This window comes from Cygnus olor, chromosome 2 (assembly GCF_009769625.2).
Source record: "Cygnus olor isolate bCygOlo1 chromosome 2, bCygOlo1.pri.v2, whole genome shotgun sequence".
In the NCBI taxonomy this organism is placed as follows: domain Eukaryota; kingdom Metazoa; phylum Chordata; class Aves; order Anseriformes; family Anatidae; genus Cygnus; species Cygnus olor.
This window is the reverse complement of record NC_049170.1, coordinates 106,859,126-106,876,729: the sequence shown is the minus strand read 5'-3', so window position 1 is coordinate 106,876,729 and position 17,604 is coordinate 106,859,126. Positions and strand designations below refer to the sequence as shown.

Genomic DNA, 17,604 nt, shown 5'->3' with positions numbered 1-17,604 from the left:
TTTATTATTTTATTATTATTTTATCTATGCTTGTTTTTGAAGGGATTTTTTTTAAACTTGTTTTCAAATGGATTTTTTTCTATTCACAGTGGTGCGTGCCACAACAGGTTGCAATTCACAGAGCATTCTCATATAGATGGTGTGGTTCGCTTATTTGACACAAACTTTTCACGTCCAAGCAGCCACGAATTCACAATTTACAGTAGAGACAGCCTGGAGGGAGAACACCCCTCATTTTTCCTTTTATTTCTCTTTTTTTTTTTTTTTTCCTCCCCCCTCAGGCCTGTGAGGGACGGCTCCCTCTCCTCAGGCGGGGCGCGCGGCCGCGCGCATGCGCGGGGCGGTCCCGCTGTGGCAGCGCCGAGGGCGAGCGCAGGCCTCAAGGAGAGGGACGGGGGGGGAGGGGGCGCCGGGCCGTCCGCCGCCATGTTCCTCTGCGCTCCCCTGCGGGCCGCGGCCGCACGCTCGGTAAGGGGGCGGCGTGCTGGGGGGAGGCTCTGCGCCACACGGGGCTTTTGGGGAGCGGTGGGGCGGCCTGGTCCGTCGGGGGAGGCTCGGGGGTTGCACGGGGAAGGGTATCGCCCCCTCACGGGGTCGTCCCCGCCGCCTTGTAGCGGCCGGCGGCTTGTTGTGGGGTCGTGGGGTGCTGTCCTGTGTGAGGGCTGGGGGCTGGGGGCAGGCTGCTGGCGCTGGTTTTCGATGCCGAGGCCAGTTGCGCTGACTGAAATCCTCCAGGCCCAGAGGTTAGCCTGCCTAGGCCTGGAGCCCGGGGCCGGGCTCTGGAAAGCAGAGCGGTGTCCTTAAAGCAAAGGGTCAGAGCGCTTCCACTGCAAGCAGGCTGCCCCTTAAAGTTGGACACCCGAGGCTTACAGTGCTGTTCCTTCACGGCCAGAACTGTACATGCGTGTGCTAAACTTGCTTAGGATTTAGTAGGGTTTATGCTGTTGTCTGCAGGATTTCTGCAGAACTCGTGTGCCCTGCTTGCACTTTGAGTCTTTTGCCTGAATTTTACGTGTTGTCACATTCAGCGAGAGGCTGGCATGCCGGTTGCAGTTAGCTTGAGGTGCTTCCTGTCAGTTTATAGAGATAAAAAGCTGAGGTTGGCCTGCAGGAGGTGGCAGGCAGGGCAAGGAGTTATTCCCATGTCCCAGAGGTCATTTGGGCTTCTGATATAGAGCAGCAGGAAAAACCATTGCTTTCCTGGCTGCTGCTCTCAGGTGAGCCAGAAGCAGGGAGGGAGGAAATACTGCTACGTAACATCCCTCACACGCCACACTAAACCCAGTGCTTCTGGGCAGGGCTTTGTCTGGCAGGGAAAGGCTGCGGTTATCAAACAGCAGGTGAAACTGTGTGATCTGCGGAAGAGGCTGAGCTGTTTAGGCTGCTTTTACAGAAGAGCAGGGCCTGTAGTTGCCTGGTAGCTAGGTTTCGATCCCAGCTCTGACCCCATGCCTCTATTTTTTGCTTGTTTGTTGCTGACCCACTTGAGATCCAACAAATTTTATACAGTAACACGAACAGCTACAGAGGGCTTTTTTTTAATCTTTCTCCTACTTTAAGAACTCTCAAAATTGGTCTAGAATTCAATATAAATATAATCTAATATTGATACAAGATGAAATTTGTTACAAAACGTTTGCTTGTGACAGGATAATATCATAAGATGACTTTAATAATACTGGCCAGAATCTAGCATTCTAGATCTGTTTTAGCATGACTGATCTAGCGAGAGACTATAGAAAATAGCTGAAAACAGCTTGCATACAGATCTGTGATCTCTTGGTATTTCAGGTGCTTCACTTTTTGTTGTTTTGTCACGCTGTTCAGTTAGCTAAAAGCTGAAGGAACACCTAAATGAGAAGAACCTCAGTAGAAATGGTACCCTTGGCAAACTTTGGGAAGCACATATGATATAAAGTAACACACTGAAGAATTCTTGGTGAAATATTTGATAAGGATTTGTACTCAAGGGATTTTTAAGCTGTGGTAGGACATTACCAGTCTGAAGTTAAATCCTTTAACTCCCCTTAACATACCTTGACCATTTTGGACAGTGTAGCTGCGCTCTCCTAATAGTATGCTAGAGCTCTTTGTATTTTTCTTGACACAATTTAAATTTAGTGATGACAAAAGAATTAATAGTTTACAATTAGAAAAGAAATCAAGCTAATTCTGAAAGCAGTTATACAAATTATAGACTATTAATATGTAATTATTATAGACTACTTTATTTTCTTTGTAGATAAGACAAGTCCGCTACTTGCATAGAACACCAGCATGCAATTCCAGTGGAGGAGCCTTATTTGTGGTAAGTAATTTACCCTACTGGAAAAGGGATGTGTAACAAGAGTTTGGGATGTGATTTTTGAAATCTGCCTGAAGTTTTTGTTGTGCAGGATTTTGCTATAGAAGCCTAGTGGAAACCTTTTTACTAGAGTTGCAATAAGAGTATCAAAAGGCTTTGTTTTGGTATCATTTATTTCTTTATGTAATGAAAACTCCTGTAACGGTGGTATTAGCATTTGTGTGTGATTACGGGTGAGATTTTGTTTGAACTTATTTCATTACAAAACAGTTCTTGTTTCCTTTTCTTACTGTAGTGAATTTAACTTGTAATTGAAGCTTGTGACGCTTTTTGTGGGCCCAGTTTCTTGGCTTCTTCAATTTGCCACAGAATTAACCATAGGTGTGGGTCTAGCCCTGTTTGCTAGCAGTTGAAAAATGCAGTTCTGGTTCATGCGCCATGATGTACAGTAAGTTGAATAGCAATTCCTGATTGAGGCCATCAGGCATTATTGTAATACCTGTAAACGGCAATAGTGATTGCACAAGTAAAAAAGCACTCAATATTTAAACACCTAAAGCAGGTGTGCTGTCTGTCTACCTGCGAAGAGAGCCTGACGCATTTCCGAGACGTGTCTTCTGTCCCATTCTGCTCCACTCAGTGCTTTATCTAGACTTCAGTCCAACAGCTGAATAATTTGGCATTTTTCCACCATTTGGTGGAAATCAGCACTTTACTAGAGAATTGACCATTTTGTTGGAAGCAGGTGCTCAGCGTTTTTGGACGGGCTTTTTTTTTTTTTTTTGCAGCTGCAGCTGTCTCCACAGCTTTCCTGTTGGATGAAGCTAATGGGATTACAGTACATGCTTCGTGTAGTTTTCCAGCAACCTGAACAGGCACTGGTGATTTATGGAGTGAGAGCTGATACTCAAGGAATACAGGAAACATGAGTGTAGGCTGACGAGTTGGGAAACTTCAAGAGTAGTTTGAGATCGGTGAAGACAGGCAAAGGGTGTCTTTGACACGCTAATGGATGGCAGTGTCAGGTAGATGAAGCTAGATAGCTTTGTAAATTCTCCAGGCATTTTGCAGGAATTATGTTACTGTTTAAATGGTTTGCTGGAGTGAGGAGAATGAAAATAGCAAAAGGGAGCTAGAAAAGAAAAGCTGTGAGCTTTAGTTTCTTGTGATTTTTAGCTGTTTTATTGAATAGCATCGTTAAGTCCTTTTATTTTTGTTCCCCAACAGAACTTTTGCTAGAAGAGCATAGGAAATTGTTTGTGGGGTGGTTTTTTGTTTGTTTTGATAATGGAGTATTTGTTCTTTTATAAAGTTTTTATTGTTCATACTTGCATGTAGGGTATTTAAGGATATTTTAGAGATGATACGCTGGAAGTAACAGCTGTTCTAGATGCAGAGAGGGGTTTTAATAATGCAATAAGATAAAGTTATTTGCAAAAGAAATTGAGATCAAGTACAAACATAACTAGCGCAAGTAACAGTGGAAGGCAAAATAGCAGCCTGAAATAAAACAGGCATGCAGATTTGAGAAGGAAAAGTTATGGAAATACTTACCATGAATCATGGATTATCAGTGCAGCTATGTCCTACAGCAGATCTGTAAGGGAAAGAAATTAAAACTTGCAGGGTATTTCCAATCACTTCTTTTTTCCTTCAACAGCCTCTTTTTAAGAACTTTCATTGATTTTGGTAGAAAACCCTCTCCAACAATACATACGATGAGTGAAATCCTTTCTTGGGAAGGGTCAGTCTAAAATAGAGGCAACTCTGTTCGTGAAAGCTGTTTTATGTTCTAGACAGTACAAATAACACATTCATACTTGCTAAAAGATCAGTGTGTTCAGAGCAAATCAGTTACCATTCTGTAATCCCTGTTATTAAAGGGAAAGTCATCCTAGGTGGAGAAGTACGTATTGATTGTAGAGGTGGAGAAGTACGTATTGATCGTAGGTTTTTTTTTTTAGGCTTGGAACTGGGAAAGGGATATTCCTGCCCTCAAACTGACAGTGGTAGTAGTACTGCCTGTTCCAGCATATAGATGGGATAAGCAAAGGGAGTCTCTCACTAGGACGCCAGCTGTAATTAGGAGTTGTGTTTGACCTTTCGGTATTTCTGTATTAAAATTTCGAAACCCAGGAATAGCCGTGAATCATACACATTTTAAGTTGTGCACTGACAACAGTCTTTCACAACGTTAGTGACTTGCCATGTTAGATCCTTCATGAAATCCTTCACTACTTTATAAGAAGGTGGCACAGAATGGCTTGGGTTGGAAGGGACCTTAAAAATCACCTGGTTCCAGCCTCCCTGCCATGGGCGGGGACACCTCCCACCAGACCAGGGTGCTGAAAGCCTCATCCAGCCTGGCCTTAAAAGGTAGCGTGGAAACTGTAAAATCATCCTAGGTTGTTTGAGAGGATGATTAAAGTGAAAGTCAGCGGAGTAGGTTTCTTCCTCCTAAATGTGCTTCCTTAAAAGCTTTAATTATTGGTTCTGGATGACTTTTAGCTCCCTTGAGTATAGCTTGAATTTTTCTGCACTCTTTCAATTTAATTTGAAACGTTCTCAGTTTGAAAATAGCTGAGTTTGAGTGCAAGCTTTTTGCTATGAGTACGTCATAATGAGCTACTCTGAGATAACTGAAAGTTTTGCACAGCAAGCTTTTCTAGGGGGTAAGGGCTTTTATCAGATCTAAAATTTTGTTACAGTAAAAATCACTTTCTTCAAGACTTCCAAATTTGTATTTTCTGAAAATAAAAATTGGAACTAATTTCAATGTGATGTCTTCCAAGAAGACCACGTTAGAAATATTATGATAAAATACCTTATTTTGGAACTAGGAATTTGGAAATTCTGCTTATTCTGTGCTGATTCAGAATTGTACGTGAAATGTTTTAAAACTTATGAAATGTAAAAATTGGTTAATAATGTATGTTTGAACGTGCAAATATTTATATAGAAAGCTTCTCGATAAGTTTTTAAAGTTTTTACGGTTAAGGTCCCATGGGAAAACAAAAAAATGGGCTATTGTTTTAGTCTTTTGTTGTTTGTTAAGGTATTAACTGGAGGACTATTCATCTACTTGTGATGAGTTTGACCATAATTGCCAAATTGTATCAACTGTTACAAGTGTCTATTTTGTAAATAATACCAAATTCTTGAAGAAATAATTACTTGAATAGGAAATAACAGGAATAAGTTGTCATTTTTTAAGAGTGATGAAATAATTATCAACATTTTTATTACTTTCTCAGAGATGGTTAGTCATTTATGAGTGAGTACTATGAAATTTTTATCTGGAATATATCAAGTCAGTTTTATTCAAGTAACTCAACTGTAACTATCTAATAAAATATTTTACAACAGTAAATCTGTCATGAATAATTCCCTGACAACCCTATTATTTCTTTCACTTTTCTTGAAGCACAGGGATAGTCCTGAAAATAATCCAGATACTCCCTTTGATTTCACACCTGAAAACAAAAAGGTATGCAGACAAAAAAAAACAAAACCAAAACCACACCATAAACATGCAAACTTCGTCTTTAGCTCAGTACTGATTTATTTTTCCTCTTTTTCCTTTAAAAAGCGAATAGAAGCAATCATAAACAATTACCCAGAGGGACACAAGTCTGCAGCTGTCATGGCAATACTAGATCTGGCTCAAAGACAGCATGGATGGTTGCCCATATCAGCTATGAACAAGGTATTTAGTGCTAAATTATTTTGCAAGCATAATTTTTTAAAACTCTAACTCTTAATAGTACAATATTAGCACTTTTACCAAAGCGTACTAATGCAGGAATTTACATGTGGCACAGAACTGTGAGTATTCACTATGAGACTACATTAAAAAAAAAAAGGGGGGGGGGAACTAATGCAGGAAACTTGCCTCTGTGTAATGTTAACTCACTGCTAGCAACTACAGACTGAACAAAACAAAGACGAACGTGGGCCTTAGTTAGACAGGCTCTTCCCAGAATCATCCTGGAAGTAGGAGTAAACTTGAAAGACTTTGTTCGCTGCTTAATTTGGGGGAGAGAAAAATGATGTTTTTCTCTTCTCCTGTACATCAGTGGCACTACGCACATGGCCAGAATCGTACTTAATCTCCGGGCCTGTAAAGATTTCCACAAGGCATGTGGTGGTGTAGTGGGTATAATGAGTATTTCGTAACGCCTCATAGCAAGTGTCCTTAAGACTGGTTTCTTATCAAGTTACTTATTAAAGTGTTTCAAAATAAGCAAGCAGCTACACTGCTCCAAAGTGATAGGTTGCATGACGGAAATCAAATACCAAGAAATTTGCACCTCAGTTTTTCTATTCATACAAATGAATCTCACATTTTGTCTTGCAAGCTGGCGTATCAGTTTTAAAGTGAAGAGTTTCAAGTTCAATCAAGATAAACTAAAAGAGGATTGTGAGGATTACAGAAGTTACTGAGTATGAGTAAAGTGCATGCTTAGGAACACTGGCAGACATTATATGCTGTTTCCTACGATGTAGGACAAAGCCTCCGTTAACACCGAACGGGAAAAGTCTTTTTATGTTTGTTTACTTTGAAAGTGATACGTTTTAAATGACCTTAAGGTTTTTAAGCAAGCAAATATTTCCTGTGGCTTGCTATTTGCCTGCTATAGGTACTGGAATAGAGAACAGCCACGCTTCTGGAAGCTGTCAGTTCTCAACCTCTGAGCAGCGTGCCAGGGTTCCAGGTTAGTGAGGTCAGGGATACTTCCACCAGAACTGACTGCACGGAGATTGTGCGTCGCTGTATTTATTAGCTGGGATGCCAATCTGCGGGTGTAGCAGTGGTGGTTTTAGGGCCAGCCCTGGTATGTTACAGGACCCGAGAAAGCCTGCTGTAACTGAATGAGGTGAGCGTAGCACCAGCCTGGATTGCTCCCTTTGCCAGAAGGCTGAAGTGGGTTAGCGTGGGCGGATTCATACAAGTTTGTTCATTCATGCAGCAAGAGTGCAAGCATAGTATGAGCTGGAGCTAATAATGAATGCTGGAACCCAGCTGACTTCTTGAAACTAGCTTGCATATGATGCTGGAGGAGGATTGACTGCAGCTCCTCACTGTGCTACTTCTTGGCTTAGTGGAGTTTGTGCTCAAACAAGGTCAGCTCCAGTCAGAGTAACTCGGGTGTTTTTTCTTAGCGCTTCAATAGTTACGCTTTGAAATCCATCCCCTTCTTTCTATTTATCTGGAGTACCTAAGCCTCATACTGCAGATACAGGACAGGTGACTTGATTGAGATGACTTCTGAAATGTCTTTACTGGTACCCTGTGAGAATTCAATATAGTATCTTCTTTTCCCCTTATTATAGGTTGCTGAAATTTTAGAAATGCCTCCCATGAGAGTGTATGAAGTAGCAACCTTCTATACCATGTATAATCGTAAGCCTGTTGGGAAATACCATATCCAGGTCTGCACTACCACGCCTTGCATGCTGCGAGACTCTGATAGCATTTTAGAAGCCATTAAGAAGAAACTTGGTATGATACAAATTTGTAATACACTTTTTTTTTTTTCTCCCTGGTTTAATGATGGATTATTTTCTAACGGAAGTAAAATTCTTTATGTGATGGAGACAGTGCAGAAATACTTCTCATTTAGAGTGAGGTCACTGTAGAACTTTGAAAATAAGGGATACCAAGTCCAAATATTTCAGTATGGTAGAACAAAAGTCAGGAGTGTCATTTAGTGGTCTTAAAGTGATTTTAAAGGCAATTTGCCAGGAAATGAATTATTCTAATACAACTCTTGGATTGAGAATTAATCACTATTCCATATACAGGAGAGGACTCAATGTCATGCCACTTTTTTTTATGTAAAATAAGATTTTTAAGGTATACACTATATGAAATTATTAGTGAGGCTTTTTCTATTTAAATAAGGTGATTTACAAATTTCTCATGGGAAAAGTCAGCTGAGAGTTCTGCATCATATGAGATGTAAGGAGAACTCACCACTTTTGTGTACTTTTTCTCTACTTTTCTCCTTGTTGTGTTATGAGGAGAAGAGAGGGTAAGGTCAACAACTAACTTTTCCCACTCTATGCAGTCACGTTATGCTGACCTTTCAGAAAAACCTCTGTGATAAGAGCTACAGACCAGTTGTTTATAATCTTGCTTCCCTCATGTTCCATTGTCTGGAAAAGGCATTTTTAGATTAAACTTGTCCTGGTTTTGTTGCTGCAAAGATGGCTTGATGTTAATTGAAACTTAGTTTGCGAAGTCACAAGAAAAGCAACTGTTTCCTGTAATTAAGGGTGTTTGTGTAGATCATACTGAGACACAGGCTTTACTTAAACTTTTACTGGTTTTTGCCCCTAATAACTATGGAGGAAGATTGTATTTTGGCGTTCTTCCTTCCAATGAATATTCTGGCAAGCTAAGACTCTGAGATGTTGTTTTTGCTAACCTGCCCTCTGGGGGAGGTCTGTATCTTTTTTGGTTATATCACTACAGCAGTAACACGTCATGGAAGCTAAGCATGTGTATGGAGTTGTTCAGGAAATAAGCTCTCGTGTAGAAACTTGGAAGCTGTTTGCAAATTTGGACCACCGTTAATGCTTGGCTCGTGGTTAATTTGGGGATTCAGTACTTAATACTGATTATTAACGCATTTAATATCAACATAGGAGAGCTGTATTTTCCAAATTTTTCTATTACGTTATACTGATTCCTAAAAATATTCTCGAGCACAGCTTTTCTGAGAATTGTCATTTTGTGGTTATTTTTCAACAAATCAAAAGTGTAAATCAGGTCGTCAAAATGTATCCAAAGACTAACTTCACAGTCTTAGACTCATTTAAGAGGATTTAACTGTACAAATGTTTTTATGGCCAAAATACAAGTAATGAGGAAATTATGGAGTAATTACAATATTCTTTATTAATCTTGATCCATAGCCATTGCTGAACCTAATATTCTTTATTTTTTTTTTAAGGTATAAAAGTTGGGGAAACAACACCTGATAAACTCTTCACACTGATTGAAGTGGAGTGTCTAGGTGCTTGTGTAAATGCACCGATGGTACAAATAAATGACAACTATTATGTAAGTATTACTTTTTAAGAAACTAGATTTCTTTGAGCTACCTGTATCTTCATTCTTTCTGACTCTGAATTTTTGGTCGGTTATTCAAATCGCAGTTGGCAGAACATATTTTACTTTCTCGTTCCTGAAACACTTCATCTGTGCGATAATGTATTGATGTCCTGGTCTCTGTAAGAACACGCATTGTAAATGCTCTTGTTTTCATATGGAGATGATGAGATCATGGATGGAGATTCTCGTGGAAGTGGTGTTTTGGCATATCCATCCAGTAGAATGAGCAGTTTCACAGGTGGCTTTCAGATTGAGAAAGAACGCATTTTTCCTTTGGAATTTTTTTTAAACTCTGCATCATCGCCTTTTTGCGGTTACAGTAGTTCCCAGTTTCTTCTTTTCTCATTTAATGAGCAAGTTAAGATGATGCATCACCTGCTAAAAGTCAGCTTGCTTTAATTACCAGGTTTTGCCTTTCCATACAGTAGCACTAAACCACCTCCCCTAAATAAGTGCATTCAATAGGTGTTCTGCTTTGGGCTTTGTTTCAGAGGTGTGTCTTGACATTTGAAGTAATGCAGACAGTTTATAATCTGGAAGCACAAACAGCCTGGTTTTGTCATTTAGGAGTACATAATGGAAAAGAAGAAGAAAATGTACAGCATGGGGTTGTATAGACACTGTGGAGAAAGTCCAAAAAGCATCAGGCCATGATGGTATAGAGTAAAATGTTATTTCTATTGTGTCCCGTCCCCCCCCAAAGAAACACTTTTAATCAGTTACATTTTTAAAGGGTTTGCAAGAATGCTAATTTAACAGAAGTCCAAAATGCCATTAAGTGGGATGTGGAGAGATAAGATTACAGAACACTAAGCGATGATTAAAACTCATAAACCATGATGCTTGAAAACATCCAATTGCTACTGATAGTCACTTGGGCTATCAGTTGCTATTTTATTTTTTTTTAGTATCTTGAAGCATGAAGCTCATTGGTAGTGTATATTTTAGTATAGATTTAATGTGTTACCAGTGTACCTAATTATACTGAATGTTAATCCATGTCTAACTGATGGCATGGCGTCTACTTTTTTGCCAGATTGCCAGATTTTTGGTACCTCATTTTCTTAAGCAGGAGAACATTGTTTCTGCACCCAGTGTGCCCTTTTTCCCATTTAGGGGCTACTTGGTTCTGGTGAGTGCTAATGGAAAGGCTGAACAGAGTTTACATAGCTCCTCTGAATCTCTCTTTGGGAGTGCCACAAGGGAAGTTTCAGTCCTCTTCACAACATCGATCTGTTATCTATATAAAAAATTTTACAAGAAGCCAGTAATTTTTGACTTTCTGGCTTAAAAATAGAAATAACTGAAATCCTGCAACTTTATTTAGGAAGTCTCTTCCTAATACTTATTAGCTGGAAGTGATTGATTTTGCTGAAGAATGCTGAGTCCTTGGCTCAAGGCTTAATTCTTGTGTACTCCAGGTTTGATCTATGATGAAGAGTGATGGAAAGCACATCCAGAATTTTCCTTTTTTTCTCTGCGTTTGTGAGGAATGAAGCAATGGCCATGCCTTGTTCTGGGTGCCTCTTTGAACCCAGTGCTAGGCTCTTTTCCTTTGCTAGAATTTGTTCTTGTACTATAATCAAAAATGTACTAGCTGTAGCTTAAAGACTGATTTTTTTTTTTCTTTTTAAAATCATAATTGTCAAGGGGATTAGTGCCTTGTCTTTTGCGCTTCATATTTTATGTAAATACAGCATCTTAGTACTGTATGAGAGTCAGAAGTTGTATCTGAAGTTGTAAAAGTTGGTGTTACCCACTGTCGCATTCTGGTTATTCTTGAGTTTTGTCCGTAGCCATGATTGTGACTGAGAACATGGAAATACTCTTTAAAAAACAAAAAAGAGAATTCTGCTTTGAAAATCTAGTTCGTGTCAATGCAGTCACTTCCTTTTTTTGGCTTCTCTTTTTTCAGTATAGAACTGGAATCAGAGGCATGACAGTATATTTGGAAAACCCGTAACTATGAATTAGTTTTAAGTTAGCGTAGCTATTAACTTAAAATATACAGTACTGCTAGTGTAATGCTGTCTTAACTTGCTTGATGAGTTCTGAAAGTTTCCTGAGGGAAATACTGCAGCCTATGGAAGAGAAAGGAAACTTAAGAATGGTATCAAGAGGCAAAACATTTGGCCTAGTAAGGAAAAGGGAACAAGATAAGACAGAATTCATGTATTTTTCATTTCATTGTGCTGATGCATTTTTTGATAGTGGCCTGCCTATAAATCTGGAATTTCAATCACCTAGGTACTCCGTAAGCTTTTAAAACCACATTAAAACAGTCAGTTGGAAAGTATGGTGTAGCTTAACACTATTTTTGAACTTTCAGACTTCTGAAAGCTCGCTTGGATGTCATCAGACCAAAGAATTCATTCATTGAATAAGTCCAGCCTTTAAATAACACCTAAAACGTATTTTAAAACTACTTTGTGATGCTATCACAATCTGATTTACTTATTATTTTTTAAGAATTGTTCTCCTGTACTGTCCCCACTTTTCTGTCTCAGCTGACGCTATTCTGTAGTCTGTGCAACAGCATACATATAGTGGGAAGGTAAAGATTCAGCTCACTAACGCACTAAGGAATTTGAAACCACAAACCTACATGATTGATGACCAGGGTGAACGCTGTTAGCTTTAACATCATTTCTGCAACTATATGTAAATTAGAAATGTTAGTAATAAAATTACATTAGGCTTTTTAAATTTCCATATTCTTTAAAACGGTACATGTATGTTAATCACAGGATCAAAATTACATGTGCTAAGATCCTCGTTTAGACAGCCACTCATCTGATGATTGTAATTTGCACAATTGCTGACTCTTTTTTTTAGGAGGATTTGACACCCAAAGATATCGAAGATATAATCGATGAGCTAAAGGCTGGCAAAGTTCCCAAACCTGGCCCAAGGTATGCTGTATTTGCATGATAATGTCCAACTACTCGAAGGCTTCTCCTTTCGAGAAAGGAAATTAAATTCCTATTACAACTCTAGGAGTTCACAACATGCAGCTAAACAGTGTTTGTTAATTTGCTGAACAGCATGGTATGTATTCAGTGCCTTTCTAGTTATTCAAAGCCAGAAAGAACCGAGTAGAGAAATTTCATCTTCCTGATGACTGACCACAGGACTGTGAAATGGGAAAACATAATTCTGATTTGGTTCAGTATCTAACAGGTGAATGGTATCACCTGTTTTTTACATGTTGATTTCATGTAAACATTACATGTTTGGGGGGGATTTCTGTCAAAAAAAAAAAGATCAGAAGTTTGTGAAACGCTTATTTCTGAACTTTTCTCATCTGTTATTTCCCATTGTTCTTTGTTAGTCCAAATACACCAATGGGTATGTGAATGGTGTAATTAATTAGTAGCATTTGACGGGAGTATGTTATCTATTCCTATTTTTTTCAGGATAAGAGAACAATGTTAAAAGCTAGAGTTTCTGAGTGCAGGGATACATCTCTAACAAAAACATGACTGATGCAATTGGAATATTGCCTTGAGTATTGGTGGTATCAACATCACTTTTGTTTGTTCTACCTTTAAATAAATTAATAAAAAAAACCCTAGCGGTTATATCTTGCATTTGAGTTACGAAGCTGTTTGTTGTTACTTGAATTTGAAAGCCTTTTAATTAAAGGCTAGCATCCCACATTTCTGAAGGATGAATAAATGAATGAAAAAAGTGGCTTCAGCCTTGAGGCAGTTTTGTTAAAGTCTTCTATCCAGTGATTAGACATCGGTTATAACAGTACCAGCAATGAATAAATCTGCTGTCGTTTTTCAGGAGTGGACGTTTTTCTTGTGAGCCAGCTGGTGGCCTTACATCTCTGACTGAACCACCGAAAGGACCGGGTTTTGGAGTTCGAGCTGACCTCTAAGGATGCCTCTAAAGATCTTTGTAATATATGCTAAACTGTCTGAAAATAATAAAGTAACTTTAATCTCAGTAAAACGATTTACGTTTTAATACTTTCAAATGAAGGAAAGCAATAGGAATTAGAGTGTTTAGCTTACTGTCATCTAAACTACAGTAAAGCCTAATCATGATTCAGATTATAAAAAAAGTGGACAAAAGTGATTCTGTAGACTGTAAAGTGTCTGAGTCTATTTATGATCATTGGTAGATAAACAGATGCAATTTTAATCTCTCACTGAAAATTCTTTTAGCTATTTCTGATTACAGGTTCTTTAAAGAGGCAACAAAACTAACTAAATTTCAAATTTGGCAAATGCCCAAGGAACAAAGTGAAAGCAGATTCTCAAAACTTTACTGCACGTTACTTTTAACTGCAATTTAAACAAAACAAACCAAAAGCAGGAAAGGCCCTCTTGTTCTTTAGAAATCTGGTGATTCTTCTCGTGCCTGTCTCTTCCTATTATCATTCAGGAAGAGCGTGAAAACTGTCTTTTTGCCATGTTACAGAAAAAAACAAGTAGTAGTAATGCTCTACTAAAAGAATGAGCAACAAGAAACCACTTCCTCTACAAATTTATTTAACAGAGCCAAAGTATGCAGTTGGGGGGGGGAGGGGAGCTAGAGTATACCGGAACAGTTTAATACATGGCTAAGCGTAAAATGTGAAACCAACTATGATTCACAGACCCTTCTTTGATATTACTCCTGTGTATCAGCTAATTCTAAGAAAATCGAAAAGTGTGAAATTGAGGTATTTCTCCTTTTAAAAAAAAAAATAATAAAGTGACTGCTTATTGACAGTTGGCACATGTGCTTGTAAATCTGGAAGATGCATTTTTATAATATAAAAATATTACAAATAATATTCAAAGTTGCTTTAAAATGTTAGGAAAGAATGTGTCAGTCACTGGGACCATATAAAAATCATGGGAATTGTCTGCTGCTTCTAAAATACGTTGTGGAACTACATACTTATTACAAATGTGATAGATGGAGTTTATTTGCATTATTTATACTGCATTCTTTATTCAATTTGTTTTGTTTTGACATTCTGATTAACAGTACTTCCCTAAGCTGTTCTCCCTTTCCTGAGTTAAATTTTGTCTACAGCTTTCCCTGCATAATCATAATCTCATGTAGCCTGTTCATGCCCTACCTTCATTTCATAGGCGCTGTGATGTAGTTACACCAGTAGTAACGCGTATATTACTTGTGTGCAAGACTTGACATCCCCACTACATTACTAAGCTTATAAAATATTGAAATTGCATACAAATGGAAAAGTAAATTTGATAAATACAAATAAGTGCTCACTCAGTAAGCATTAAAAATCTTGCGTGCAACTGATACAGGACGCTGTATCTGAGAAACCAGTACATAGGCTGAAGATTCTTTAAATTAAAGTTGCTGAATACACTTCTAAAACATTACTGGAGTGTTTGTAATGGTTACACTCCTGTAGCAGGCCAGGCGTCCTTCCAGTACTTTCACAGTAACATAAAATAAGGAAAAGCTTGATGCAGAGAGACAATTTTTACGTACCAGTCTGTAGCTAAACTCCTTGCTCAACGATAATAAAGCGGTATTTCAGTTCAAGTAAGGTTACCTTATTGTAGGCCTACTGTGAAAGCAGGCAAGTGTTTTTAAAGTACACGCTGAAGAGAACTGCAAAGTTTTTATGTGGTATGGAGCTATCCTGTGCTGACAATTACTATTCATGTTTTCGCTTGCAGCTGTGAAACTGGTAGACTGCACAATTGGATTGAAGGGAAAGGTAGTTTTAGCCCTGCTTAGTTTCCTACCTACAGTGTTTGGAACTTTTCTTTAAAAAAGTATCTAAAAACAAAGCTCTGGAATGCCTGACTCCTCCCATTCGTAAAGGTGGACAGGACGATTTGTTTGCCTAGTTCCAGTAGTCTCCCTCCCCAGTTCGCTGTGTCTTAAAAGAAAATGTTTTGATGTCCATCTCGTGGACATCAACATTGTCCAACTGGTGGTGGTTTTTTCCTTTGGTAAAGATGCAATAAAGTTAGGAGTAATAGGAAACTCCACTAGATGCCCAATGATGCATTTGATGTTGGAAAGGATTTCCATGTCCTCTGGGAACTGCTAGAAAAATGTTATCTGCAACCGCTCTGTCAAAAAGGAAGCAGCACTGACATTCAGTTCTGTCCGTACGGTGCATGCAGTGGGCCCACTGACCGACCTGATGGCTGCCTTCCCGAGGTTTGCATGAGTGCTTTCACCAGTGTCACATTTTGCAACTTCTTGGAATGAAGTCCCTATCTTTAGATTTTTTTTTCCTGCAGTTTGAGATTTTCAGTCACTCAGTTACTAGATTAAGTTCAGCAGTGACAGAGCTGAACCAGCTGCTGTGTGTTCTTATCTCACTAAGACCAGTGTAGCCCACACAGCTGATGGCACGAGATGCTTCACTAGCGAAGGCGGATCAAGGCAAGTACTACATAAGTCAGCACAAAACAGCTACAAGGGAACTTTGCAGCCGTGCTGTGTAAAAACGGAGGGACTCCTGAAGACAAGGGGAAGATGCTAATGTAGGGGTAGCAGTCAAGTGTTGCTTTTTAGGAGTCCGAACTGGAGTTCTCCCAAGAGGCTTAAGGAACTGAATTTTCTTTAGTTACTGATGTTATTATTAAATCTTAGCGTCTGCTGCAGAAGATATAAATTGTTTCCCTGTTATCTCAGCTGCTGTTTGTGAACACCTACCAATGTAGATGGAGATCCTGGAACTGCATGCTGCTTGCGCTGATGTACAAGGATGGGAACGCAGCATTACAGCACCGCACTGCATCTGCAGCCCGTCATGGTTAGAGGGTGAATCATAAGCATCTGCCCTGTTGAGCGCTGTGAGAAGAACAAATACTCTGCCTTGGGAAATACTTCTCTCCCTACTCATGCAGGCGGTCCATAGCCTGCCTCCTCTTCAACCTGCTTGCTACCTCAAGAGATGACCTCTGGAATCGACTGGACATAAAGGAAGGTGACGTGAATGCGGCTCCCTTTGTCATGTGGTCACTGGTGTCTGCGCACCTGCTCCTGGGCAGCTGACAGCACGCAAGGTATGAAGATTGAGTCAAATGAGAATGACAGCAGTTGCTTTGCAGAACAAATGATCTGTACCGTGATTTCTGCAACTAACTTTAAAGCAAATTAGACGCATTTACCTAAAGCACATGTTGCGTAGCATGCGAATATTCAAGATGTGTGATGCTAATCTCTATTTGTGGTGGACCTTGTCCACTCAAGAGTTACTCTTCATCAAAATAAGGTATTATCTGTAGCATATGGAACAGAAAAGAGGTTGGCACCCATTTTTTATCCGCCTTATTTATTCCAGCATGTCAGACCATTAAAGATGGTGGGTGTGAGGAATGCCTTTGTTTCTATAAAGGGGAACACCACAGCACTTTCAATTCTTTTTTTAAACACAGAAACATTTTTTTCTTGCTAACGCCACGGACTGATTATTCAAGCAAGGTTTGTATATTAAGTCATCCACCAAAACAAATAATTGTCAGAATATTTCTGTTTGAACCGAAGCAGATGTTTCATTTTCCCAATATCCTTTAATTGGGAACAATTCACATTTCCGACTTGGTAAACGCTGAGGAATTGTCGCTTTATTCGCAGTAACAGGTGAAAACAGGGCAGTAGGAGCTCTGTCGGATGCAGGCCTTTGTTCAGCTGCCCCCTCGGGGCTCGGACCCGCAGCCCACCCGCAGGAGCAGCCTGGGGGTGCCGCCTGAAGCCCCCCGAGCCCAGAACCACACACACACGCCGTTAAAGCCACGCTGTGTATTTTAATGAGCAGATGCCAGCCCCATTTTAACGGGGAGCGCTGAGGGACGCCCTGTCTTTAACAGGGCCGACGCCGCCTTGGCTCCGCAGCCCCTCTATGTGCCGCCGGCCTCAGCCTGGCCCTCAGCGCGCACCCCCCCCACCTTCCCTCAGGGCCGGCCCGCGTCCCGCCGCGCATGCGCAGCGCCGGCCGTTAAAACTCACTGCGCCATCACTGCCGGAACCCCCCCCCCCGGGGAAGGGGCGGGGGCGGCGGGAGGAGGGGGCCGCGCCCGCCGGGAACCGGGCCGGGGGTGAGGGGGGGGGGGGGGAGCGGAGCCGAGCCGGGGGTCATCCCGCAGCCTGCCGCCCCGTGCCGCCGCCGCCGCTTCCAGAAAGTTCGAGCGGGGCCGGGAGGGAGCGTGCGCGCTGCTCGCCCCTTCCCCTCCCCGCCTCC

The 17,604-nt window shown here is 40.3% G+C and overlaps 2 protein-coding genes and 2 long non-coding RNA genes across 4 annotated transcripts in view; 2 read left to right on the top strand and 2 right to left on the bottom strand.

The window, feature by feature from the left end:
* Nucleotides 1-314: 314 nt before the first annotated feature.
* Nucleotides 315-13,379, top strand: NDUFV2 (NADH:ubiquinone oxidoreductase core subunit V2). The gene is made up of 8 exons (XM_040550038.1): nucleotides 315-468; nucleotides 2,243-2,308; nucleotides 5,730-5,792; nucleotides 5,895-6,011; nucleotides 7,640-7,808; nucleotides 9,265-9,374; nucleotides 12,261-12,337; nucleotides 13,218-13,379. Exons 1-8 carry the CDS (start codon nucleotides 427-429, stop codon nucleotides 13,309-13,311), a joined length of 738 nt encoding a protein of 245 aa, XP_040405972.1. The 5' UTR covers nucleotides 315-426; the 3' UTR covers nucleotides 13,312-13,379.
* LOC121066489 lies at nucleotides 2,465-5,709 on the bottom strand. Its single transcript, XR_005817798.1, has 2 exons — nucleotides 3,860-5,709; nucleotides 2,465-2,804 (listed from the first exon to the last, which is right to left on the bottom strand). It is a non-coding gene; the product is annotated as an uncharacterized LOC121066489 (long non-coding RNA).
* On the bottom strand, nucleotides 9,488-17,591 carry LOC121066487. Its single transcript, XR_005817796.1, has 2 exons — nucleotides 16,535-17,591; nucleotides 9,488-11,506 (listed from the first exon to the last, which is right to left on the bottom strand). It is a non-coding gene; the product is annotated as an uncharacterized LOC121066487 (long non-coding RNA).
* Nucleotides 15,152-17,604, top strand: part of ANKRD12 (ankyrin repeat domain 12) — a 67,590-nt gene continuing 65,137 nt past the window's right edge. The window contains exon 1 of the mRNA XM_040550007.1: nucleotides 15,152-16,429. The gene's annotated coding sequence lies outside the window, so the exon portion shown is untranslated. The remainder of the gene's footprint in view (nucleotides 16,430-17,604) is intronic.

What these genes read in the sequence shown, in the direction of transcription:
- NDUFV2 (XM_040550038.1), top strand. Translation starts at nt 427, where the DNA reads ATGTTCCTCTGCGCTCCCCTGCGGGCCGCGGCCGCACGCTCG. An exon ending in GTGGAGGAGCCTTATTTGTG is followed by an intron (nt 2,309 to 5,729) that starts GTAAGTAATTTA and finishes CTTTTCTTGAAG; the next exon opens with CACAGGGATAGTCCTGAAAA. An exon ending in AGCCATTAAGAAGAAACTTG is followed by an intron (nt 7,809 to 9,264) that starts GTATGATACAAA and finishes TTTTTTTTTAAG; the next exon opens with GTATAAAAGTTGGGGAAACA.